General features: G+C 42.6%; 2 protein-coding genes across 2 annotated transcripts; both read left to right on the top strand.

The window, feature by feature from the left end:
* Positions 1 to 406: 406 nt before the first annotated feature.
* Positions 407 to 7,734, top strand: LOC146576708 (ectonucleotide pyrophosphatase/phosphodiesterase family member 7-like). Its single transcript, XM_085272174.1, has 6 exons — positions 407 to 722; positions 1,158 to 1,303; positions 1,677 to 2,306; positions 4,626 to 4,860; positions 6,286 to 6,418; positions 6,760 to 7,734. The coding sequence occupies exons 1-6, from the start codon at positions 488 to 490 to the stop codon at positions 6,815 to 6,817; spliced, it is 1,437 nt and encodes a 478-aa protein (XP_085128300.1). The 5' UTR covers positions 407 to 487; the 3' UTR covers positions 6,818 to 7,734.
* A 356-nt stretch (positions 7,735 to 8,090) lies between these two features.
* Positions 8,091 to 13,801, top strand: cbx2 (chromobox homolog 2 (Drosophila Pc class)). Its single transcript, XM_085272158.1, has 5 exons — positions 8,091 to 8,178; positions 8,273 to 8,316; positions 10,044 to 10,109; positions 10,274 to 10,343; positions 10,428 to 13,801. The coding sequence occupies exons 1-5, from the start codon at positions 8,107 to 8,109 to the stop codon at positions 11,754 to 11,756; spliced, it is 1,581 nt and encodes a 526-aa protein (XP_085128284.1). The 5' UTR covers positions 8,091 to 8,106; the 3' UTR covers positions 11,757 to 13,801.
* Positions 13,802 to 27,311: the final 13,510 nt, after the last annotated feature.

The following is a 27,311-nucleotide window of genomic DNA, read 5'->3' as shown; positions in this document are numbered from 1 at the left end:
TTTTCCTCCCTTGAGTCTCCTGCTATCTGACGAGTATATATACTCTCATTCTCCTCTTTATTTTCTTGGTGTCAGATCAATCATGCACCATCCCAACTCAAGGTGAAACCCATCAAAGTGTCATTCCCCCATTGTCAGTGATTCACAAGAAACTCCGACACACAGACGGGCAGGCAGACAAACAGAAAGACAACATCAACAAGCGAGTTAGGGGGAAAACAAACAGCCGTGAGGCCTGGAGAGATTAATCTGCTTTACTGCAGTTCCTCAAGAGGAAAACTGGGGAACTTCTCTGAGAACACAACTCGCTGCCATAAAGCCAGCCCATAAACATCATGCAGAAAAGATTAGGTCGCTTCAATCACTGAGATAAGATAAGTTGGTGAAACTTTGCCCAGAAGTTACTGGGTTGACAAACCTCATGAGGTGGCTTTCCTTTTGTAAATCAGATTTTAGCTGAGCGACAGAGTCGGCGCCTACGTTCACCATGCTGTGGACCGCGAGTCTCTGCGTCCTCTGGGCCTCATCGGTCCTCGGAGCGCCGGTAAACAACGAGAGACAGAAGGTGCTGCTGATCTCATTCGATGGTTTCCGGTGGGATTACGACCGCGACGTGGACACGCCGAACCTCGACCAAATGGCCGAGGACGGCGTCAAAGCCCTGTATGTCACCCCACCGTATCTCACCATCACCAGTCCGACACACTTCACCCTCTTGACAGGTAAAGAGTTTCATTTTCTACAGCAGCGCTTCTACTTGGCAGGGGATCTGCATATCATGACAGAGTAGTAACCGCTCTGAGTTTACTTTGCAAGTATTGAAAAAGCCACAGGAAAAAGGAATTAGTTGTAATTGAATGTCCCAGGGTCCAACGGCTTTTATAGCTGAGTAAGATGATTATGCTTGGATGACTGAGGGAAGAATTCTCTGCTCCTTTTTTTTAAAATTTTGTATTCTGACTCTCGAATCATCAGCGCCTGCTAAAAGAAATTTAACTTCCTTGAAATTAAATTCCTCTAATCTCCGAAGTTGGTCGTAAGACCTTGTCCAAAAGCGTCATGCCACTCAGCCCGTTAAGTTGATAGAATTTTTAATGTGAATGTGTCACGCTATGAATAATGAGAGCAAGCCGACTGACAGCGATTCTCTTCTGCAGGCCGCTACATCGAGAATCACGGGGTAATCCACAACATGTTTTTCAACACAACCACCGGAGAGAAGAAGTCTTACTATCAGAGTCAGTTTGTGGATCAGTGGTGGGACAATGGCACTCTGCCTATCTGGATCACAGCACAGAGACAGGTCTGCGCAGCACAATTTCCATCTCATCACTGTGAGAGACTGTTTTGCTGTTTACAGAAATAGAAACCATTTCTCTTGACAAAACACCTCTGAAGGCTCGCTGAATGATTTCAGGAAGATCACCGCAGTTAGACTGCAAATAATTCTGCAGGCGTAGATGTTAACGGCATGCAAATGACAGCTGCTCTAAGTTTGCTTCAAAGGTTAAGCTGTAGGTTTAAGAAAATTAATCAAAATCCGGCTATTACTGATGTGCTTTCCTAGCGTGTTGACCCACAGTATGAACAGATGTAGCTTTCACATACTTGTCAGCGTGTCAAGTGCATATGTCATGTTTATGTTAATGCGGCCTTGTTTTTTTCTAACCTTCCAGGGCCTAAGCGCTGGCTCTCTTCACTTTCCTGGCACAGCTTCCAGTTACCAGGGACAGGTTGTTATGCACAAGGAAGTGGAGCCGCAGCTTTACAACTACAAGAACGAGACCGCTTGGCGAGAAAACACAGATAAAGTGATGAGCTGGTTCAGAGACAAGAACGTGGACTTTGTTTCCTTCTACTTTGGCGAGCCTGACGGTACAGGCCACAGATACGGTCCGGACTCGAATGAACGTAGAGAGATGGTGAAACAAGTGGACCGAACAGTGGGCTATATTCGGCAATCAGCTGAGCGACACGGGCTGACTCACCGCCTTAACATCATCATCACGTCAGACCACGGCATGTCCACCGTGTATCGTAATGGTCTGGTGGAGGAAATCACCCTGTCAAAGATCCCAGGCTTTTCATTCGGGGACCTGTCCTTCCACTTGGTGGACTACGGACCTTCCGGGATGCTGTTGCCCAAGCCAGGCAGGCTGGAGGCGGTGTACAATGCCTTAAAAGGGGCTCATCCACATCTCCACGTGTACAAGAAGGAGGACGTGCCAGAGCACCTTCGCTTTACTAAAAACGATCGCATCCTCCCCATCATTTTATGGGCCGACCCTGGATACGTAATCAACGGGGTACGTTGACAGATGCTCAATTGTGTTTTTCACACTCTCACCTGACAAGCTGTCAGACAAGATCTTCAGCAGCAATCATACGTGCCAAATCTAACATTTACTCATGCCGGGGCATCACATAGTGCCATTTTTTTCAGCAGCTGCTGTGTGGTACAACTGTACGCAGCAATATTTCCCTCAGAGAGATAACAAGCTCGAAAGTCCACAAGTTGGAGAAGTGGAGGGTAAAGTTATAGGTTTATCAGCCAGGAGATGATAGTTTTGATTGTGTTTAGACCTTAGTCTTTTGCACTTTGATGGTTAGCTTCAGAGACTGTGAACATCCCCCGAGTCAAAGGTATGAGGATCAGAGCTGAGGTTAAAATGAGCAGTTTGGTTAACATTAACCCTTTGTACAGAATTACTGCATGTTTCGGTCACCAAACAGAAAAAAATGCAATGCCTAAATATATGAGAAATAATTTGTTTAACATGGGGCTAAAGCAAAACTGAACCCTAACCCTAGATAGGTCGCTGGTGACCTCGGGGATGTCAAGACGTTAAAACCACTTGCTCAGAGTCAAGAAATCATCAAGGTTGGCGTTACAGCATGCTGCTTTACAACAGTAAGCATGCATATTAATAAAAGCAAACACAACCAAACTAGAACGAATAAACTCCTACTTATTTATCTAAGCATGAGAAGCAATGGCCTTTAGAAAGCTGCAACAATATGGTCATTTCATAGGATTCCAGTGACTCCAGAAAGTTTACAACCACAAAAAGTGTGGTAGCAATTCTAGCTAGTTTTATAGTTTTACAGCAGCCTGTAGGTTTAAATTATGAAATGTGATTATGAACGTGTGTTTCAGCTATTTTACAGAGTAACGTGAAAGTAATCTAACGAGTAAGATAATGAATTACTGTCTCCTTGGAGGACTTAAGTAACGTCCTTACTTTTAAGAAAAATGTATATATGTAATAATTACTTTTGAGTAATGACCCCCACAGCGGTCACAACAAAAAGGGGGAAGTTTCTCCAACAGCACAAAATTAATTTGCACAAAATGTCTTTGCTATAACTGCTACGCTATCAAAGCAAAGCTAATGAGACGCAATTAAAATCGATAAATGATATCGATAACGGAATCTGAATCGATAAAGTCTTACCAGTTCTTCTTCCGTTCATTCACCCTCAACATAGAGAGCTGACATTTGTTCTCATGCAACATAATAAACTGCAAAGTGCAGCTTCGGCAAACATTCGCACTTCTTGTTGTAACTTATTAACAACCAGGCAATTTATGTGATTATGACCTACGTAGGTGGTCATAAGGATTCTAAATGACAAGCACTTCTATAGCGATAAAGAGCCAGATTAATTATCTGTACATGCCATCTGGGCTTTTTTCTACAAATTTCCTCATTTCTTGACTACAGAAATAATTAAATTACTTAAATTCTGCTCATTGAAAATACTTAAACTGGGCTCTTTTCAGCCAGACGCAAGGAGTTAAATTCTAATCTTAGTACATTACAATTTTAATCAAGTGCATTTGCACGTCCTCAGGATAATCCAGGCCTTGCTGATGACATGCAGTACGCTCTCAAATGCTTCATGAAGCTATTCATGCCTCAAAATTCAAAATTAGCATTTTCATTTGGCTCTACACTCACTCAGTCACTCTGCTGTGCAGCAACTTTGCAAGCAAATGTGTCCATCAGTACTGAGAACCATTAAATCACAACTTAATTTAAAAGAGGAAATTTTAAAATTCTGGAATGTCCTAAAAACCCTGAAAAAGAGGAAAATAGATTTTTTCTTTTAATCCAGTGACAAAATGTGTTAAATCCCAGGTCTGTATGTTGGGACTGGAAATTTGGCTCTTCGTTCCCTCCATTTTTTTTATATACTCATTTTAGTTTGATCTAAGAGAAGGAAAAAAATGTCGAGATGGTTACATAACACAGAGACAACTGTGTATTCTGAATTCTGGAAATGTGTTGGAAAACTACTATATATAACATTTAATTATGAAACCATTTTAAATCTTTAAAGTATTTCATGAAAATGAACATTTTCGAGTTGGATTAACGGTCTCATTTAGGCATTATCACTGGCTGGCAGCAGTCACAAAGGGTGAAAGGGCTTTCATTGCACAATGTAGACAATCCGCTTTGGCTTGGTCAATACCTCCCTCTGCTGACTGACTGAGAGTAGACCAAGATGTGGACGTCTGTTGAGGTTTTATTTTATTTGACTACCTTTTGAAAGTTAGATTCTAATTGAATCTATCAAACTGGGTCAAGAGAGTTATGTTATCCATCCTGTCCTTGCAGTATTTCCCAGTTCAATTCAACAAGGGAGAGCATGGCTATGACAACCAAGCGATGGACATGAAACCTTTCTTCAGGGCAGTGGGTCCAGCGTTTCACAAAAACCTAAAGGTGGGGCCCTTTGAGACAGTGAACATCTACCCCTTGATGTGTCACATCCTGGGCATCGAGCCGGAGGTCAATGACGGCCATCTCGACGCTACCAAACACATGCTGGTTACTAGCACTGCTGCTCGAGGTGAGTTTATATCAGACTAATGAGTCTCTCCCCGTGGCACTGAAAGTGTGTCGCTCCAACACCTGCTCCTTCATTACTGGGCCGATCATCCATCATTTCTGACTTTAGTTGTGTTAAGTCAAAGTGAATCTCAAACATGTATCATCTCGCTGATGTAACAAGGCGAAGAAATGCTTATATCAAAACCAGATATTATTTAGTTAGTACAACCCACCTCTGATCTAAATAATAATAATAATTCTTCAATTATTCACATGTTGGTGTGTCTACTATCTGGTATCATCAAACTAAGGTAAGATACTAAATGTTATCGATATGATCACATATTTTTTTCAGTGGTCGCAAACACTAAAAGCTGATTGGCTCGCTTACTTTGACGTGTGATGTAACAATGAAGTCATCAGGTCAGGATGCACTCTGTGCCATTTCTTTTATTCAATTTTTATTATTGTTCTTTCTATTAAAAATTAGGTTAATATTAAAAATAAATAACAATATTACTTGTTTGACATAATAGGATTTTTCCCACCACTTGGGCCGACCCAAAACTTGTCAGACTGTCTATGAAAACTCAGACATTTTTATAAAAATAAACCTCAGACCTGTTAAAACTTGGCCTACATTTCAACAACTTGTATATGTAACTTTATATTTACAATAATGGATTGAGCAGGACGACACTGTTGTTCCCTGACAAACACTTTCTTCAGTCCTTACCACTGCAGTCCCCTCCCCCTTTAGCCACACCCCTAGACTGGTCACCACACAGATAACTGTTATGCTGGACAGCCATTAATATGCACCGATCTCTTCTTAGACACCTTTGCCTGCTGGCTTTTATGAAATATATAACAGAGCCATATTTAACTCTCACATTTGTAAAGCACAAAGTCATCACTGAACTAGCAAGAAAACAAGACACAGTCAGACAAATCACGCTAGCAAGACATGCAGATATAAACACAAATACGAAAGTTATAATATGTGGTTAACATAACAGTATACTGTCAATTTACCCCAAACAATGATCCTTTCTTAATTCTACCCAAGTACTTCTGTTGCTCAAACTGTTATAGAACAAATCTAAGGATATTGGCCCACACCGTTTTTCACACCATGTGATGAGGCACATAATCAATAGTGGGTCAATGACCCTCCATAAGAGACAGCTCCCACTAGGGCTTAAATACCTGGGTCTCTTCAGCATATGGTCTTATGACCGAAGAAGAAACTTAAAGAAGTCCAGGCGCTTTCTTTTCCAAGCTCCATGACCGGGTCGTCTTTGAGCTCTGAAAGCAAATAAAAATCGATACAATTAAATAACACTAACATTTTTTATGTCAGTACAGAAATATTAAAGCAAAAGCCTTCATAAAAAATTTAATCTTCAATGTGTGAATTTTTTGTTTTTCTTTCTTCTTTCAGCTGAAAGTAGTTCACACAGGAAGTACATGAAAAACGCCTTCACTGGACTGGCTGCGGTAGCTGGATTTCTTGTCATAGTGTTTGCAGCAGCAGTGGTCCAACGACTACTCAAGCAGAAACGCAAGACAAAGAGGTAATGACTTATTCATTCAAAACTGTTATACATCCAAGACAAATAAAAATCTATATGGTAAATGGCCTGTATTTGTTTAGCGCTTTACTAGTCCCTAAGGACCCCAAAGCGCTTTACATCCAGTCATCCACCCATTCACACACACATTCACACACTGGTGATGGCAGCTATATTGTAGCCACAGCCGCCCTGGGGCGCACTGACAGAGGCAAGGCTGCCGGACACTGGCGCCACCGGGCCCTCTGACCACCACCAGTAAGCAACGGGTGAAGTGTCTTGCCCAACGACAGAACGACCGAGACTGTCGGAGCCAAGTAAAATTTCTTTACTTTGTGTTTCAGATCAGGAAGTTTGAGAGATCTTCCGGAAATAGAAGACGCACATCAAACTCCATTTTGAACATCACAATAATGAAGAGAGATTTAAAAGCAGCTCCCTGTGGACGGACCCTCTGCATGATTCTCTTTCATGGCAAATTGCATTAGAACCCAAAGAGCAGAGTGTAAATTATTATTTAAGCTATTTTCAAATAATACAAAGTGACAAGAGAAGGATCAGAACAAGTTTAACTGGAGATGCCCTGGTTTATGCATGAATGAAGAACATTTAGGTCTTTTTCAAATCTGCTGTAATTAAATGGGAATAAACATCCATAAGCAGTGCTGTGTTGGGACACTGGAATATAAACATCTGAGACCATTACCGTAACGTTATATTACTTTTATGTACTAAATAAACATAAAAGCCATAAAGCAAAACGAGGTGCTGGGGTGAGGCTGTGAGCAATTAAATTAAGATAAAAGGTGCTGAGAACAAAGTAGCGATCATCATATTAAGGCCATCGCGTCTCTACTTTCATTTAAAGAAGTGAATACACGTCTACGGTGGCTGCCAAGTGACATATTTTGAGGAACTACATACTCATCAGTTGCCGCCTCTCCTCGGATAAAAATGTCAAGTTAAACACGGGTGCTCAACACTTCCGGTTGTAACTTTCAACATAAATGTAAACCCTCCGGGTTTTTTATATTGTCTATATATCAAAAGTTCAAATATATATTTTGACTTGTACGCCAGAACCGTTTAGTTCTCATTAGCTGAGTCCTCATTTTTTTTCTTTTTAGCATAACATTTAAGACTTGTATGGAACTTATTTAAATACAATACTTTAATCAACATGCTGCCCTTTAAACTTGTACTACGTGAACTGGTTATTTAACTGGTTTACTTGCTTGAGTTTGTTTTTTGCGTAAAGCATGTTAAAATAAATCTTGTGCATAAAATTAACGGAATAAACTATTCTATTATGAAATCAATTTTTGAGTGCATTTTATTTTTTATTAGTCCTTTATTTATCCAGGTAAAAAAAAAAAAATCTCATTTCCAAGAGAGACCTGACATCAAATATTATATATTCTGACTGTATAAGTTTTTAATTGTTTTTTTCTTGATATTTTTGCATTCATGTTAAGCGCAGTTTGTGTCGTTATATAAGCCTAGATGCTTTAAAAAATTTCTTGCGGGATAACAAATTAAAATTAGCCCTCTGGCTGAATTTTGGCACTCGGGCGTTCTTTTATTTTGAAGGCGGGCCCTTGAGCATCCGGTTTGGTCCCAGCGTAATTCCGCCGTGCGGGCGCCGCGCTGTTCTTTTGATAAAGGATTCTTATGCAAGGGCGAAGGCAGACATGGAGGAACTGAGCGCCGTGGGAGAGCAGGTTTTTGATGCGGAATGCATCTTAAACAAACGAATGAGAAAGGTCAGCGCTGTGAAACCGCTGTGTTAGATTTTATCCACGTATTTTTCTCCTATTTTACAAACGGTCTGTTTCTCTTTTGGGGGTTTTCTTTCAGGGAAAGTTGGAGTTTCTCGTCAAGTGGAGGGGATGGTCATCCAAGTAAGTACAAGTGGTGCTGCTCCGGCCGAAACAATGAAAACAACAACAGCGTGTCGCTTGTTGCTTTTAGCTAAACCCAAACTTTTATTTTTTATTTTTAAAAAAATAAATAAAAGCACAAGAATCCAAATTTTAACAGCAGTAAAATGAAACTCCGTTATTTCCACCTGAGGGTTTTACACAATACACATTTGCTTCCTTTTGTTCGATATTTACGTTTTGGAAGTTATCGGATAGCCAAAGAAAACACTTTAGGGCTAATTCAGCTTTTCATACATCAACTTATTCATTTTAGTTATGACGTTTGGCTGATTTTATTCATCGTTTTTAAGTTTTATCTTTTTTTTGTCTTTGACTCGGACTGGGACATCCGAAATTCACGATGGTTACTTGATATTTATTTAAATGTATATATATAAGTATTTCTCTGTGCTGTTCCACTCGAAGTGTGTGTTATACGTGCATGTTTGTGCCTGTAAATCTCCACTACGCCTTCATTTCTTGTCACTTGCCCTCTGTTCACTTCACATTGTTGCTGTAATCCACCATCAATGCACACTGTTGCCTGCCAGCTCCATGGCTTTCTGTTAGAACCACATCCTTTGTGTGTGTGTGTGTGTGTGTGTGTGTGTGTGTGTGTGTGTGCAACGAAAGGGTGGGGGTTGATTATTTCACTGGTGACTGCAGATCAGAATGGGCCATTCACCAGCTCCTGATAAAGCGAGTGGTCATTGAAAAGGCCTGTTTTCAGTTTGTTTCTGCACTTAGCCCATTTAGTTATTTTCTCCTCAATTTATGCTCACTATCAAATTATTAGTCACTGAATGGGGCCACTGATGCAGCCACACTCAGGAATCAAGCTAACGGACGCTCAAACTTAAGTTTCAGATATAAGATTGAAAAACAAACAAGAAGCAAATTCAATAACTCGGCAGTGCAACAGCCAGCCTTTGACATCGTGTGCAGGCACCACCGACAAAGCTCCGCAAAACAAAGTTATTTGTGTTGATGGAAAAAAAGAAAAAGAAAATCTTCATTCTGTATTTTTACAACATCCCACTCATGTTGGTAACCTCCGTGACACAAAATAATGCGCTTACTTCCTTCCTCAACAAACACAACTGTGCTTGTTGAGGAAACAAAGGAAGTGTAAAAAACTGATTCGGTGTAGTACCTAAAGTCAGCAGTTTGATTGATGCCTCACGTATGGTGTGATGTATAGAATCGATCAGATTTTTAACTTTTACCCTTATGGATTACATATCTGTCATCCACTCAGTCCTTATTACTGTTTAATAAACCGTTTTTGTAGCTGTTTAAATCATTCTCAAACCACGAGTGCAGGGACAGACGGGTCTTCACTCTACATATTAAGATATTGTTTACTAATTAGTGTTTTATGACTTTGTGGTTACACGGGTCTGTTTGTCTCTATAAAGCCAAGCTGTCACTAGCTGTAGTGTTGTTTTAATCTCCCGAGTATTAGATTTCTGTTCTCGTCCTTTTTCGAGCTCACCTGAGACGTCTTTAAATAAAGTGAGGGACTGCCTGTGCTCAGTTTATGGCTGCTAGAACAACAGAGCCCTGTGTTGCTCAATGAATGGACTCTGTTGAAAAGTCATTTTCTAAATCTGGAAGCACTCCTCAAACTGTGGAGTACCTTTAGTTTTTGATTTGGATTAACACTAAAATGTGTGTTAATGTTTCGCCATGTCTGCTCACTTCAGACACAACAGCTGGGAGCCCCAAGAAAATATCCTCGACCCGAGACTGCTGGCTGCATTCAACAAGAAGTAAGTGTCTACGTTAAGATGTACCGCACTTTAAAGTTTGCTGTGCTACGCGATGCTGTAGTTGTTGCAGTCGTAACTCTGTTGGCATTTAAAACACACAACATTAATATGAAATATGTTTAATAATTATGACTCCTTGTTTCATGTTTGCTGACGTATTACAGAGAGCAGGAAAAGGAGCTTCTGCTGCGTAAAAGAGGGAAGAGGCCCAGAGGACGGCCTCGGAAAATCCTTGTAAGTTTGATTCAAAAGATGATTTTTTTGCAGGATTTAGTCCCAAACAGAGTATCTAACATTCCCTTCTTATTAAAAACATAGGAAAATATGCCTGAAGCTCCAAAGTCGAGCAGCTCCTCGTCTGGCTCGTCGTCATCCTCGTCCGATTCCTCGTCTTCGTGCTCCTCTTCCTCGTCGTCCTCGGATGATGACGACGATGACGACGGCGGCCAAGTTAAACAAGTCAGCCCAAGCGTGAGAACGAGAGAGCTGAATCCTGTCCCTCAGAAGAAGGCGCAGATAGTCATGGCGAAACAGGAGCCTCCCAAGAAACGGAGTAGGAAACCTCTGCCCTCCGAAGTGAAGGAGTTCCAGCAGAACAAGGGCCCGCGCAAGACTGCCAAAGATACGGATATTCCAGGAGCAATCAAGAAGCCGGTTCACCCGGCCAGCTTTACCTTCATGGGTTTCCACCGGGGCTCGGCCAGGGATACGGTGGGTGGTCCGAACAGAAGCTCCCTCGCCCAGGTCGGTGCTGTTAAAAACTCCTTGAGCTCCGTGGGATCTGGCAGGCCGTCGATCCAGCCTTCCTCTCTTCCGCTGAACAAGTCCAGCCAAAGCAGAAATGTCACCGAGAGTAAACTTCCCGTCTCCGGTATGAGCAGCGGGACAAGCCTGGATTTAAAAGCAGCTCCTAGTAAATCAAAAGGCGTAGCAGCGCTGAATCTGAATACATCCAAACACCCCATTCAAGGAACCACTCAGCATACACTAAGCTCCCCTAATGGACAAAAGAAACCGGCCCCTGTGACGACAGCGCAGCGGATACCCGGTGCTAAAACGGCGGCGTCCTTGCCATCTAACGTCTCCTCCAATCAGGGCCTTCAGCCCCTCAACCTGCAGAACAAACTGGTGCAAAGCAGTGATGCTCCTGGAAACGGCACGGCACCAGTGTCAGGCCCCAGAAATGCTGCAAACCCAGCACGGAAACCTGTGACACAAAATCAAGAGTGTAAACCCCCAAAGAGTCCCGCGACCCCCGGAAGACTGCAGGCCAGAAAAACACAGCCCGGCACAGACAAGGTCAGAGAGGTCAATGACATCCAGGCCTCCAGAGTCCAAGGAAGGCTGGAGAGGAGTGGCGTGCATAAATCCCCCACAGAGGCCCAGAGCCAGCAGGACAGGTCGGCCTCCAAAGACGGCAAAAAAGCCAAAATGAACGAGATGAGCACGGGAGAGGAGGAGAGCAGCTCCGACTCGGACCAGGATTCTTCCTACGCCGGACAGGTCGCGGTCCAGAGCCAGGACTGGAAGCCTACGCGAAGCCTGATCGAACACGTGTTCGTAACGGATGTTACAGCTAATCTGGTTACCGTCACGGTCAAGGAGTCGCCGACCAGCGTGGGCTTCTTCAGCATTCGCAACTGTTGAGTTGACTGCAAACTGAGTGGATTCAAGTTCTGAGAAAACTGAAGAAACACTCCAGGGAGTGAATGAATGAATGAATGAATGAGTGGGTCAATTTGTTCTTTATCTTTTTGTAGTCAACGATAGACTGTGAGGTATTAAAAAAATCATTTATTGATAGTAATTATTTATTTGTTCGTGTAAAAAAAACAAAAATCAAACCTGATAAAACCTTTTCCCCCTGTGAGCGTTTCATCAAAATCACATTTAGCTTTGAGCTAAAATAGCAACGCTCCCCCACGGGCAGCTGAATCGGTGCAAAACATTAGCGCTCACACATTTATCCACATTGATCTTGTGTGTGTGTTTCTGTTTGAGGTATCCTCTGCTTTGTTATATAACAGCAGATAGAAGGAATGTCTTTATGAAGAAATTATGAAAGGCAGGTGTGAGCAGGAGGTTTAGCTTCTTTTATGGATAGCTCATTTAGGTTTGAATAATCTCTTAATGTTGTGAATCCATGTCGTTCGATAGCTCAGCCAGTTTAAATCTTAGCGTTGAGTCGATAGGGTTTATTTTTGTAACATTTCTGAAATTAGCTACCTCTCGTTTGTTCATTTCTTTGGGGAAAAAAATCCCTCCAGGGTATATCATCATTGTGTTTATATATATTTTTATATAGGTCTCAATGTATTGGACTTTGATGCTGTTTAATCTTGTGTTAGTACCAGCAACAGCTTCATTTCTGTGTACTAAAAAAAGAAAACACCACATCTGAACTGACTGTGCGCACCATTATCACCTCAAAAAGAAGCTTCATTCCACAATGTAGCCGGTTTATCAGCGCAGTTTTCCAAATGGGCTGAAGCATGCACAGTCAGATACAGTATCTCCGTTTCCCCTCCGACGCTCAGATAAGACTCGGCCCCGGCTGAGGTTCGCTCTTCTTCCTTTGCACCGCTTCCACGAGATATTCACCAGCAACTTGCGTCTTCTGTGACTGGAAATTTTGGAGGAAAGTGCTCTTGTTGCAAAGATCGCGGGCCGTGGGCGTGAGGACTCGAGCCTTTCAGACACACCGGAAAAGGTCAGGCATGGACAGCTTAACGACAGATGACCGCAAAACAGCAGGTTTTATCAAGCGTGTATTGGTGATTCAAAACCGGTGCCTAGTACTGAAAGGGCTTTTTTTTTCTTTTTCGTTTTTTCCTGTTACTTGCAGCTGTGGTCTTCTCATTTCACCCCTCGTGCATGGGTTCAGGAGCTGCAGGCTCGGCCTCCCGGAGGGAGAGGAAAAAAAAAGGGTCTGTCTGATGTAACGGAAAAGAAACCGCAACAGTGTGCGCTACTTTCTGCTCCCTCGAGAGGAGTTCAGCAACAAAGCACTTCGTCTGAACTCCTGTGTCTAATCCTGCTCTGCAGACTGTGCCTTTCTTTCTCTCAGACTAAACACAAAGGCATTACCCCAAAGATAGCTAGAATTTCAGGTTGTTCAATAAAGGAGTTCTCCTGAGCATCCACTGGAGACTACACCGTTTCTGTTTCCTCGTCTGTATTCTTGTGAAACTGGAAGGGAAAAGAAAAGCCCTGCTGGATGACCTGTTACAAATGTAAAGAGAAAAAATATTTGTGGCCTAATTGGAACCATACGAGTGGTGTAGGTGCAGTTTACAGAAGTAGACTGCACTCAGCATCACCTTTTGTTGCATGTGTAATTGGTACATTTGTGGGTTTAGGGTCTTCTTCATGTGGCTGCAGCACACTGTATACAATGTAAAGCAATGCACCACAGACTGTGTGTGATATCTGGTGTCATCAGCACCGTGTGATAGACTACGGGGTAATGCAAGGTGTTAATATGACTTCTTATGTTTTTATATTTACTTGTTTTATTGATAAAGGAACTTTTCATATACATGTTGCTTTTTTTTTAGATTACTAACCGTCTCCATTGAATGTTTTCCTTACTATTTATTTCAAATTAAAAGCCTTTTGGGGATAGCACAGTGTCATCAATCTTTGTATTGTACCAATTGTCAGAGTGACTAATAAAAAGGTACAACTCTTCAGTCTGGCTCGGGGTTTTCTTTAATTTATCGGAGAAGTCGAGACATTTCGTGGCGTTGGCCGCTTTGCTTTATATTTATATAAATTTAACATTGCAGTTTCAGACAAATCCCAACATTAGAATTAATAATACTGCTATTTTGCTACCATTTTCTTGTCTTCTTGCCATGCAACCAAAGTGAAATCCTCAGGTTAATGTTAGAGGACTTATTAGGTGTTGCCCTAAATTAAAAATTCAGTGAAAGAAGCCAGAAAAAGAAACAATTCTATGCATTTTAAGTTTTCTATCACTTTCTCTTGGTGCTGAGGAGACATTCAGAGTTTATAACAATTTTTAAAAAAAGCACATGTGAGTCTGCAAATCTCTCCACTGCAGGAGCCCAACACAAGTCCCGTGCACAACTATTATAACGACCACTAGATGGTGCTGTTGCATTTGAAGGTGCATGCACCTGAGAGTTCATCAATGTCTTAATTAGCAATAATTGTAACGTGTTTGTTGGTTTAGACGCTTACACTTGAATACAGTTACCTTAATACATCCAAAGTAAAATCTTTATAAAGTTAATCATAAAATCAGAAATGACATTCTCTTTAAAAATCAGGCCCCCGGTGAAAGTATTCTGGCAACACAGACTTTTATTTTGTTCTTATCTATGACTGCACTAACTAATTTCACGTGCTTGCCAAGAGAAATAAAGCCCGATTTCTGTTTCCACGGCAACTTCATCTGATGACGTGGATAACATACTGTACGTACTCTTGATAAGACCGTGTGTTCACTTTACTTTCCGTAATTCAGTCGCAGACGCTCACGTCCATGGGATTGTGTCAGGTCTGTGTTGGCATCGAGGACGCGTGTTGCTTGGCCGTCCACAAATCTTTTGCATCTCTAACCCACAAACCTGTGACAGGCAACAGTCGAGCTCTAGACCAAAGACCCATCGGAGAGTCCGTAACCTCTGAACACACAGTTTGTGTATTGTTGCCATGAACGTTTGATTTAAATATGGGTTAACAGATTTGATGACCTTGTTTTTCCTCACCTCTCCTTGACTGCACTCGGTTGTCCATTGGTTTGGACCCAGCAAGAGCCAAACCAGTCCAGACCCGCTGGACTCCTTTTATAGTCAGGTTCCTGGGGGAAAGTGCCATGAGTGGTATGAAGGAGAGGGGGAGATTTGGGAGATGTCTGGATGTTATGTTGATTTTAAGCTGTTTTAAATCAGCTTGGCTCGTCTTACAGCAATTATCCTACATAGGATCAGGATATAAGAACAGGGTAAGCACTGCTATGAGTTAATTTAGTACATAATGGTTATTTCTTGCAGTGGGAGGAGCTACTACCTTTATGGGCGGGTGTTGCAGCCCCTCTGTGTCAGGTAATGGAAGGGAGCGAGCTACAGTAGCCGTCCTGGCACAGACCCAACTGAAACAGGGCATAGCCCAGTACAGAGATGTTTGTTATTAAATTTAGGATGGAGATTCCGATTTTATATGTATACACTACGATCCTGGCTAAACTGACCCGTACTGTAAACACGCTGCGCTAATCCACTACTATAGAGGAAGGGGAAATAAAAAGAAGGTTGGACTGTTGAATTTTTTTAGAGGCCCCCTTTATTTCTGACTTCAGCCGTCTGTTACAGTGCCTCCTTTGACGTTTCTTTTCAGCCAAGTACCCCCTGAAAGGCAGAACAAAAATGTCTGCAAAGCTCAGTACAATCCAGCGCTGCTGGATGGTTTCTCCCATTTCAGCTGTTTAAAATCATCTCTAAATTTATTGCAACCCATTTTTTCCCTCATGCAGTGATGCATCAATGACATCATAGTCTTTCTGATAAGATGTACTAAAGAATTAAAGGAGTAACCAGCCTCTGGGATCAGTCTCCTTTGCAGAGAGTCCCTTTTCATTATTTTTTCTTTTAAATCAAACTTCTGTTTATTTCACCCATGAGCTTTAAACTGGCTTCTTGCATAAACTCCACCAAGCAATTGCACTGAAAGCAACGTGTGCTTTACTAAACTTCAGGAATTACTTGTGACTAACTCTTAAATTTACCCAAACTGAATGTAGCGGGATTAGCACAATCGTATACTTTGATCTAAAACGTACACTCTCGTTAACACGAACGTAATCAGCCAATCACGTGGCACCATCTGAGTAAGGAACAGGAAACTGAGGATATGATTCACGCGGTGTCACCAAACTTACACAATGAACGATTGGATAAATGTTGCCTGGCTGCTTCCTGCGGGACAACATCCCGCCACAAAGCTCAGATCGTCCAAACTGGCTCCTCGACGGGCTCCACGGTCACCAGATCCAGTCCAGTTGAGCACCTTTGGGACGTAGTGGGACGGGAGACTCACGCGCCATCATGACCAAAATCTCGAGGAACGGCTCCAACACCTTGTTCGGTGTACGCCATGAAGAATTAAGGCCCAACCCAGTATTAACGAGACGTACCAGTGAGCGCGCTTTTAATCACAATTAATCGTGACCGACTTTCAACCTTTTTTCCTGTGTAAAAAACGAATGTGGCGGATGAGCGTAACGGTATATTCTCAACTAAAATGTGAAATCTAAGTGTTCGACGGGGTAAAATGTAATTATATCCAATTACAGTAAATGAGTAACTCTGCAGTAAAATATGTTGTGACGTGGTATAAGAAGCTCACTTTAAAGCACTGCTATTGTTCTGCTGAGGAGACTAAATGAAGAGGAAAGTCTGCAGCACCTTTCAACACACAGACGCCCCTCTCCCTCTTTCACCACCCCTGTATTTACACGCTCTTAAAAACACTGTCACACAGCCTGACTAACTGACAGAAGTTATCATTACACAAAGCGCTCTATTCCATAATTTATAGAGATCCCCGTCCCAGTCATGTGGAATTCTCCCAAAATAAATTCAAGTAAACACTTATGCGACAAAGAGGCACTCACAGTGGCCTGGTATGCATAAACAGTGTGAACAGTGTGACAGTGTAATCCCCACCCCACGCCCCCAACTCAACACGCACGCGTGCGCTCACACAGACTCGCACACCAAACAGCCCAGCCCCGCAGTGACTTCAGGCAGGGTTTGGAAGCGAGCCTGAGCCCTCGCCTCGCCCCCGGCACCGATGTACCTACTCCGATCCACGACGGCCCTCGCCCACCCCACACCTGACTCCTGGCAAAATAAGCCAGACTCTAATCCGTCTTCCATCACAATAACACACACACACCCCAAACCCAGTTGTTTTGAAGAGTGTTCAGCAAGTTCATCTCCAGGGATGTTTTGTGTTCTTCTTCCTCAGGACGTCTTATTGTTTTAGCAACACAAGAGGCTGTAAATCAATCAGCTTCTCTTCTTAACCCCGGCCTCTGTTTAAAAGATAGAAATGAGCTTTTTCCATGATGCACTGTTGAAAGTTTTTATAAAGTCAATACAAAGAATGCAGGAAAAAAAAAAAAAAAAACTACTGGGATCCTACGGGTTTTTATTTTACTCACCTTTGCTCACCTTGGTGGCAGAAAAGATTTGACTTCATTTTGAGGGCAATAAAATCTAAATAAATTAATAGAATGAGAAATAAAAAACATCTATATGCAGATGTGACACTTATAAAATCTTATTTCTTAAAGGATGACTCCATACTGGCCTTAAACCAAGAATTTCTGCTTCATCGCTGCATTCAGGCCATTATTGGGATTGATACTTAATTTTCTGTTTGTATTTGTTTTTAGGCTCCTCTCTTCCTTGAGGATTTCAGCCAAACGTGGTTGGTTGGGTTTAAAATGCCTCGGATGGTTGCTATTCGATTTCAAAGGGAATGTTTAGAAACCCGATCCAACCCTCCAGCGAGCATACCTACACCCAAGTCTCCTTCGCCCCTCATTCTAAATCACTCCACTGGAGCAGTGTAAACAAACTTCAGTTTGCTCTCTGATATTGAGAGGTTAAGACAAGCGGCAATCCTCCACTATGACAACACAGCCTCAGACAGACGATGTCATTTGTCTTACCTCACTCTTCATCCATCACCACGCCGGAGTCGACATGTCTGACAGTCCCACTCTCGCTTTTCTCGTTGGCACATGCCTCCACATCTGTCACATTTTCCTCCCAGCTTACTTTTATTACGCCAGATGAACTCCACCTCCTCGCCTCCGAATTCACGGACACCTGAAGGGCAAGCAGGCGGAGAGGATTCCTATTGATTAGTCATGGTATCTGATGTCATCCTGGCTCTGTAAACACTTTTAAAACTGAACCTCGGCTACCTGTAAAAATGTGAGAAAGTAATGTCGAGCCATGTTAAAGCATTAAAAAAAAAAAGCAGCAAATCTAAAATTAAATGCATTAATTGATTTTTTTAAAAAGGGAATTTAAGATAAATCTACTGGGTTAGAAAGTCAGTTGGGAAATCTGGCTTTTAAAATGTTCTGCTTCTTGATGCTTAAATGCTTCGGGAGGTCAAAGGGAAACATTTTTCCAAAGACAACACGTATTGTATGCAGCCCAGCAGACTCCAGCAACGTTGACGTAAAGCAGCAACCGAGTCCACCTCTGTGCTTCGTCACCAGGGAGGGATGAAGATAAAAAGTCCTAAACATGAGCCCTGAGGCACACCCAGGGATGTATCATACTCCCGATACAAGGAAACTCACAGGTTATATGCTTTTTTCTTTTTATTTAATCCATTTTGTTAAGATTTTGTGGACTGGGATTAAGTTCTGACACGAGATCAACTTTAACTTTCTGAATAAACCCAATAACAGTAGAATAGAAACCAGACTGAGAGCTATATTCACCTTAGACATGAAGAATATGTGCCTGGTTCATCACTGCGAAAGAAACCTTTAATATCACACACTTATTGGTTTCATTTTTAAAACTAAAAATATTCATTTATGCAAACAGGTTGCACAGTTTCAGTGTCTGTGACTGCTCATCCAAACCTGGATACTCTGGACTGTCCATCACCTTGAGAACAAGAAGCCAAATATCAATAACATAAAGTAACTCAGCAACTGTTAACGTACCAATATGTATAATATAAACTTAGACTATAACTTTCCCAACATTTCATTTCTGACTGATTATTGAGGACAAACATTATTGCGATAAACAGAAAATGAAAATGAAAAAGTAGCAACAACGAACGAGTCAAATTCATCTAGAACTTTTCTTTTTATCGTGCGCTCTTCATCTCATGGAGATGAATAACCACAACTGTGCAAAAGTACAGAACAAGAACAAGCACGCATTTATCCCCGTGTGCGTCTCATTGACATGATAAGCCACGGCATGTTTCATTTTCCAAAATCAAACCTGTTATCAAAACGCGATTAAGTTGACATTTATCTTTTCTGCAAACCTCCACCTTACAGCCTTCAACTGCTACGAGCTTAGCTGACGATTCCTGGTCTCAAATCAATTTACGTGCGTCATGCATGCAGCCATAAAGTTATAACACAATTTGGTAAAGCATTATTAAAAAGTAACTGAGAATAAAGGAGGCAGGATGATGAAGAGGAAGAGGCGTTTATGTACCCAAGCGGTTTTTGACATATAAGCCTGTTCTCCTCCCAGAGAGCGGTTTCTTTAACACCCACGGGGCAAGAATAAGGAGGAAATCTCCCTCCGCTGTGAAACTGGGGTAACTAAGTCAAACTGTATCAACCAGACATAAGAGGCCAGCGGGAAGTTTGCCCTTCTGATCTTTCTTTAATCTGCTCTCGGGAAGACACAACTACTTTCATTACTGCCGTCAAAGGCTCCCCTCCTCAACTTTCAGCTTCACATCCTAATCTGATTGAGAGGGAGAGGTAATATTGACCGTTTCACAGGGCAAAGCCGAGTAAATATTTGAGAGCGCTGTTATGATACAGCACAGTGGAAATTAGTCTCAGATATTGAGTTTAGCCAAATAATTTAGAACAAAACTCGCCAAGGAGCAACTCGTTACCGGCCGATTTCAGTGGCAGTTTATCGTCGACTCGTTAGAGGAAAACAAAGCTCAAAAGTTGTTTTTTTTAAGAGTTTCACAAAGTCTGCATTTTGGTTTTAAGTCCTTTTGGCTGAGCGGCATCAGGAGAGGAGCACTGATACCAGCAGTGGGCTGTGAACAAGGCCCGGTGCCGGCGGACCTGCGTGCAACACGACAACTCTATCGGTGAATTTCACAGGTCATTACTCTGGCTCCAGCCCTCGCTGCCTCCAGTGGCTCTGGAGACGGCCAGGTTTTTCTCAGAGACAACAGCTTACTGGGCTTTGTGCTAGCTAAACAAGCGTGTCTGTCTCACAGCAGTAGATTAATGTCTAGATAGAGGGGTTTGCTCCTCAAGGGAGACCTGTAGAGGAGCCATCCATCAACCTTTGGAAACCATTACACAATAACAAAATAACAAAATCTGAGAGCGGCGCTCATTGACTGAGCCCTGTCCTCTGGGGCTACAGTGGGAGACGCAGGCAGAGGAAGAGTTTCCAGAAAACCAGAGTGAGCATAACGAGCAGAGATTAATAAATTTACAGATTTACCCATAAACCCTCAACCAATCAGGGAAAAGACAGGTTCCGTTTTATTATTACATATGAACAAATCCTTTTGATTGATTCCACATGGAGAAGCTGGAATTACTTTTAAAAAAAGTGCAGAGCAAGAGCTCAAATTTCCAGCAGGCCGACTTCTCGCTAATCGATTAATCCATGCAGCTTCACAGCCGTGGCGTCTCCTGGCTTTGTGGCATGCAATGGACCCTGAGCAGCATTTCCATCGAGTGGCACTTGCGAGGAGCGCTTGCGTGCGGTAAACACACAAACCCTCGGCCCTCCACATGAATGACAGCAAACAACGCGGGCGCTCTGGCTGTGCCCCGCCCTGCTACCCCCACCCCAACCCTAACCCCCGAGGATGAAGGGGGGTCACGCAAACACAGCATCTGACTGACTCTTAATTTGTTTAAAGCAGCCCATTCAAACAGGAACCCCAACAGAGAGAAAATCTCGTTTCCAAGGTCTGTCGCCACGGCTCGAGCTGTGTTGTTTAGGAAGGAGATCGGGACGCCGCTGACGACTCAGCTGACTTCCAGCTTCACAGAGGCGCCAGGTTGTAATTAACACTTTGCAGATTACGTTTACAGGACCAACACGGTCTGCCCGAGTTTTATTACTGCCGGGATTGTACTCGTGCCCTCCGGGTATACAAAACTCTCTCTGTTTGACGCTGTCGTGTCCTGCGTGAGAACCTTTGACAGGTGTTGATTGTAGGAAGAGCCAGCTGGGTGTTCACTGTTCCTGGAGATAATGAGAATCCCCTCTTTGCATCGGCCAGGTTTTCCAGCTACGACTGGCTGCAGCCTGACAATATTCATCTATTTCCATCCCTCTATCTGTAGCTTTCATCCATTTATTCGAGCTCATGCTGCTGGTTTAACAGTCTTATTAGAGGAGCAGTGAAACTAATCCATTTCTTGGCAGCAGGCGGCAGACAGCTGGGCATTGAGGAGTCGCACAAAGTGGCTGATATAATTGCGGTGTAATCATTTTCATGCAGCTCCTCGGTTCCTTCTTAGGCGGCAAGTGGCGCTTCAGGTTAACACGCTAAGGTAATAAAACGGCCATTAAGAGAGCCAATGGGCTCAGAGTGTGAGGGCCGAGTCATCAAACATGTCATTTAGGTCACGTTTGTGAGAAGGACCCGTCTTCACAGACACACACATAATTTAAAAACTGGGAAGTGTTAAGAACGCATCAATCATTCCTCACATAAAGTCTCCAGCGTTAGTCTTAAGAGCTCACCATCTGCTAATATTAGTCCTTGTTAGCATGCTGTGCACTCATGCTTTTTAATCTCGAGCCATAGCAGAGACAAACTGCACTCCGGATCCATCGACTTGCACTTTCATTGCAGCTGTGGGAAACATCTGCACACATCTGTACCACTAGATGGCACATATCCTCTGAAATACCTTTCAGAGCAGCTTCACACTGTCTGTCACGCCAAACAAATGTGGACCTCAATCGAAGAACGCGCTTCAAACACGAAATCGCCAACCTGCAGTGAACTGTGGCGAAAACTTACTGAGAGAGTTAATTATGGAGCTGAAATACAGAGAGGTGTCGGCCTCGGAAAGTAGCCTGGCTTTCCCATTTATCTCCTCAAACCAAACTCGTGTGTCTTAAACACTTCACACTGAATTAGGCTGAAGTGGAAACCCACTCTCCAGACTTGCAGCACTTCTTTCCACTCCGTGGCTCGGTGATAAATCTTAAATCTTCCATTCTATGCCGCCTACTGCCCATGCTGCTGTCTTTCATAAGCTCTCTTCTTCCCTTACTCTCCCTCTCTCCATTTGGACAACAGCAGCACCCTTTACCCACAAAATATGCAGGGGAGAGACCTGATGACTGAGGCCAAATAGTATGCAAACAAAGGTACCTCACGCTGGCAACGGTTCAAGAACGATACTGTATCATCTTCACTTTACAACGTATTAAAGTGAGTAAGAGGATGTAAATTATGGGGTGAGAGTCGTGAGAAAAAGTTTTGATACCCGAGTTTATCCAAAGACCAACTGAAAAACTATAAAATGATTCAGCTGTGAAGAATCAAAATAACAATTTGGTCATGTCCGTGCACTGTACACCAAACAAAATCGCACTCCTTTCTATCCCGTTTGAACTCCTTTCTACTGCTGTCACTGGACGTGCACAGGACAGTCCCCCCTGGAAGGGTTTGTTGTGTTTGGTTAGTGTGTTTCAGCACATTTTATTGCACTGTAAATGAGGGCAGGCATGTTTGGTTTCCTGTGTTTGTCAATGCTTTTTCTAAGTTGCATTAATGATGTTTTGTCTTTCTCTTGAGGTGCCCATCTGCTGCTACAGTCTTTCCTGTAGCTGAACAAAAGGCTGACAGCAGAGCTGGTTAGAGTTCACAGACCTAACAAGTGGACCAAACCATCTGCTGTGAAAGCATGGGGGTTTAGGACTGAGCACTGAGTTTACTTACTCTCCGTGTCCCTTTGTCTTCTCTCTCATTTGTTGGTTGGTTTGTTTCTGACCTGGGTCTTGGTTTGTGAAGCAGCGCTCCAAGTTGCTGACCTTTTTAATGAGCCCGTTTAGTTCTTAAAATAGCTTATTTGCATTGCTGCCTATTTGTTGTCATATTTTGGGTAAAATAGACCCCGTTTTCTCAACAGTACACCTGCGCCCGTTGCTTAATCCTGCATGTAGGAGGAGCACCAATCTCCCGAGTCAAAGTCCAGATGATGCTTCTTCCAACACTGGATATTATATTTGAATCCATGTTGTTACAGAACTAACTGGCAATCTCCTGTCGCTGGAGTACGAGGACATGTTGCGTTTTCTCCCAAATTAGCAGGTTACAGCATGTTTGTTCATTTGTCCACGAGCAGAAATGCAAAAATGACAATTTGTGGTTATAGGAGGAGTTGCTCACTGGAAGTATTTCAACAAAACAAAAACTTAAAATGCCTTTCAAACTAAATTTATGTACCGTGATGAGATACTTGTCAGTGAGGTTTTCCGTATGATTAAGTGCCATGCACACCATGTGTATATTTACCAGCTGACACATTTGCTAAAATATCTGAGCTCACGCCTCAAGTCATCATGCCCATGAAATCTTGAGTATTTATGTGACATGCCTGTGCAGCACCTTGACAGAATGCAATCATATCAGAAACCCACAGGCGTGCTATTGGCGGTGCTCCATCATGAGGATGGAGACGCCACGGTTGGCTCGGTCTCAGTCTCTGGTGCTGGAGGGCTTTCGCTCCCAATAACCTTTAATGCTGAACTTCAGGTTCTGTTGATTATGTAATGAACTGAAACAGAAGTAAATCTGTAGGTTCTGTGGAGGTTTATGTTCCACCATTTGATAAAATCGTAATATCTGCAAACTCAAGTTTTTTTTATTCTTTCATCTTCTTCTCTTTTTCGAGAAAATACAAGTTATTTGCAGTTTATTTAACCGGGAGGTTGCCACACTGAGTACTCGCTTATACCCACAGGGAAACACCACAACTGCTACTCCAGTCTCAGCAGCTAAGCCAAAGTTTAGAAAAGACTTTCACAAACTTCATTTCCTCGCACAACATGCATCCCGGCAGAGCGGCACTCCTGGCAGACCTTTGCACAATCTGCTTGTATCTGTTTCTGCCAGCACACAGACTGTTTACCTGCAGTGACGCTTCACAATATCCCTCAAACCGAGCATTGCAAATTCCCGTATAACTGAGCCGAACATCTTTGAACACTCGGTGTGTCCATGCAGAGTTCAACACCTACTGAAAAGAGAGAAAAGCCACACAATCCAGATCGCTGGATTGCTACACTTCGACCCAAATCCCCAAAGCACACATCACGGTTGCAGTGCCCGCATGGCTGCCAAGATCCTGAAGTACTGTGGAAAGTCCTGAACCAAAACCTCTGACCAAGGATAAACACATAAAGACGCGATTCCAGTTACAAAACAAATACAACAAGACTGGAAGCTTTCAGCTTTATTCTCATTATTCAATCTTTGGTGGCTTTTTAAAGAATTCTTTATAATGAACTCATAATAATATCTGACCTTCCAAAAGTCTATAATATACAACACTCTGTTTCTTTCTTACTACCATTGTTTTCAGGATTTTTGCCTTGACTCTCACCAATGAAAAACAGTTGGTGGTTTAATTAGTGTATAGAATATTATCTGTATCACACAGCCAAGTCGTACTACTCAGCAACTCCAATTAGTCCAGGTGAGACCAAGTAGACACAAACCAGCTACAACTTCCTGCGTCAGGACACCCAAACAAAACAGCAACACTGAATAAGCTATATTTTTTTGCGCCACGGACCGGTTTAATGTCAGACAATATTTTCACAGACCGGCCTTTAAGGCGTCGCAGATAAATACAACAAATTAAAATGACACAACCAAGACAAAAACTGTGGTATTTTGTAAATATAATAATAAACGCAAATTCACTGTGTAATTATGTAACTTTATTAGCAGCGTCCTCCTGAAATGTGCCAACAACATTGAGAGTAACATCCTCCTCTCTACCCCTTGATGCTCTCTGGTCGCTATGGTAAAGCACACAACTACAACACGGGAAAAGACCCAGGGAAACCGAGTTAATGATAAAAACCCTGAAAACCATGACTTTCACACTCAAGCCCCAACTCTCGCGGCCCGGTACCAAACGACTCACGGACCGGTACCGGTCCATGGCCCGGGGGTTGGGGACCGCTGCTATAGAAAACAAAAAATCAGCCATTATAAAAAGTTATGAAGAAGAAAACTACCCAGTAAGGCTAAAAACAACAGGCGTGTTTATTTCGCCATTATAATGTAGCAGTCTATGGGGAAGAAATTGTTTTTGGAGCCAGCCTCAAGTGGCCACAAAAGGAACTGCAACTTTTGGCACTCTGCATTAACTCTATTTTTCAGTCTTAGATGTTGGGTTTAATTCAAACACTGCACTTTAAAAAAAAGTTGTGTATTTATATATTTACTAGGGTTGCAACAATACACAAAATTCACGGTTCGGTTCGATACTTTGGTGTCACGGTTCGATATTTTTTCGATACAAAAAAAATGTTCATGCCTTTTTAATTTGTCATTTATTAAAATTATAAATATATATTTTAACTCAAAAGTACAGTTTTTAAATTTCCGTGTTGCTGAAACAACAAAGGGATAAAATAATAAATCTATCTGATGGAGAAATCACTCATCTTTGGAGAAGAGAGTTTATTACAGAGAAATGGCTCTTTCCAAAATAAAAGCTATACTATCCGCTTCTTCTGGGCTATATTCTCAGCAGCATATTAAACATATCAGGTCCCCATAAGGAGAATCCTGTGCTAACGGCTGTCTAAATGACTCGGGTAAAGTTTGTAGCATGCGTGCTTGTTGTTTTTGTCTGCTTCCACTTGTCTTTGCACTAGGATGATGTCGGCGTAAATGTGCAGTCATATTCGTTGTGTTCCCACTAGTGCTTTCAGGTTAATCTTGTTGAAATGACGTTAACGCCACAACACGGCAAATCTCCGTTAACGAGCTACCCCTGATCGCCCCGTGCATGGGGCTGGACAGCGTCAACACGTTAACAAGCTAACTGCGCTAACACACTAGCTCCCACCCATGTAATTGAGCATTGCATGGCACATCCAACATACTGTTTTACTTTAGTCCATGACGCGCTTACCTTCAGGGTCATACGTCACATGAAAACCAAAATAGTTCCAAACACCAGATCTGAATGAGGGTGGGGGAGGTTCAACTTGTCATGTTGCAACCAGAGCTTAGCTTCTGTCTCGCTAGCTTGCCATGTGCTCAGTGAATCTGTGTTCGACTATTCCGCCTAGGCTGCACTGTCGAGCGCAGATCCACTGAGCGCTCAACACAGACAGCATCGTCAGAAGGAAAGTTCATAAAATAAATTAAAAATTTTGTATTGTTCGATACATATGCGTACCGAACCGAAAGCACTGTATCAAACGGTTCAATATGATACGAGTATCGTTGCACTCCTAATATTTACATCGCATTTATGTCATGATGGTACAAGTGAGAGAGTGAATATTATGCATTGCTTCAACTTTAGCTTGATGATATTGAATGCTGTCAAACCTCAGATAAGAAATTATGCTGCCTTCTCAGAATCAAGTGAACATCTAAAAGGTATTTAAGGAACAAGAGGAAAACATGTACAGAGCAGCACTCTTGTTATTACTTTCTAAAGTTACTGTCGGTGAACTGAACAGAGCTGGACCTGGAAACAATTTGCAGCGATCCCACAGAACATCTGAGAATATCAAAACACCTCCAGGAGCGATACAGGAGTGATACTTTGATCAGATGGCAAGATACTTACCATCTGATCAAAGCATAGCCAAGTGTGAAGAGTGAATTAATAAATATCCTTAGGCAGCTTGTTTGGTTGTGCAAGATGACGGGATGATAGAAAAGACTTGGCATGCGCTCAGGAGTGGGTAACCCTGAAAATGCTGGAGGCTTAAGAGGTGCCAGTGGGCCGGGGGAGCTTTGGGAGACACAGAGAGAGGAATGATGGACGGCTCACACGCCAGGCATTGTGAGAAAATTATAGTTAGGTGCTGCCAAGTGAGGCAGTGTGGCGGCCGGCCAAAGCCCTGGAAGAACAAAGGCCCGGGATCCAGTGTGTGAAGAGCGCCGGCCTGCCTGCGGAGCCCCGAACCCCTTCGTATTTACATGCGACGCTCAAGAGTTAATTGCAGTGAATTCCTGCGCTGGGTGCAAAGTAGGGGCCGTTGTTGCTTAATTTTACATAACAAACACACCGCTTCCACTCATTCTTCTCTGTTTCAAAGGACCGCAAGCCAAAAATGCCAAAGGATTTGAAGCGGTTACAAATCAAAATCCCAAAATAAACCAATTATTGTTTGTTTTATTGTCAAGCAGCTCAGGGGTGAAAGCTGCTTTAATAGGAATATATGGCGAATCTTTAAAAGGAAACGCATG

The sequence above is a fragment of the Mchenga conophoros genome, linkage group LG4, assembly GCF_057382185.1.
Source record: "Mchenga conophoros isolate Kocher_MC1m ecotype Shallow Benthic linkage group LG4, M_conophoros_male_GT1.1, whole genome shotgun sequence".
NCBI lineage: Eukaryota > Metazoa > Chordata > Actinopteri > Cichliformes > Cichlidae > Mchenga > Mchenga conophoros.
The sequence above is the reverse complement of the archived record's forward strand: the minus strand, read 5'-3'. Positions and strand labels throughout refer to the sequence as shown.

What these genes read in the sequence shown, in the direction of transcription:
- LOC146576708 (XM_085272174.1), top strand. Translation starts at nt 488, where the DNA reads ATGCTGTGGACCGCGAGTCTCTGCGTCCTCTGGGCCTCATCGGTCCTC. An exon ending in ACACTTCACCCTCTTGACAG is followed by an intron (nt 723 to 1,157) that starts GTAAAGAGTTTC and finishes TCTCTTCTGCAG; the next exon opens with GCCGCTACATCGAGAATCAC. An exon ending in TACTAGCACTGCTGCTCGAG is followed by an intron (nt 4,861 to 6,285) that starts GTGAGTTTATAT and finishes TTCTTCTTTCAG; the next exon opens with CTGAAAGTAGTTCACACAGG.
- cbx2 (XM_085272158.1), top strand. Translation starts at nt 8,107, where the DNA reads ATGGAGGAACTGAGCGCCGTGGGAGAGCAGGTTTTTGATGCGGAATGC. An exon ending in TAAACAAACGAATGAGAAAG is followed by an intron (nt 8,179 to 8,272) that starts GTCAGCGCTGTG and finishes GTTTTCTTTCAG; the next exon opens with GGAAAGTTGGAGTTTCTCGT. An exon ending in GACGGCCTCGGAAAATCCTT is followed by an intron (nt 10,344 to 10,427) that starts GTAAGTTTGATT and finishes TTAAAAACATAG; the next exon opens with GAAAATATGCCTGAAGCTCC.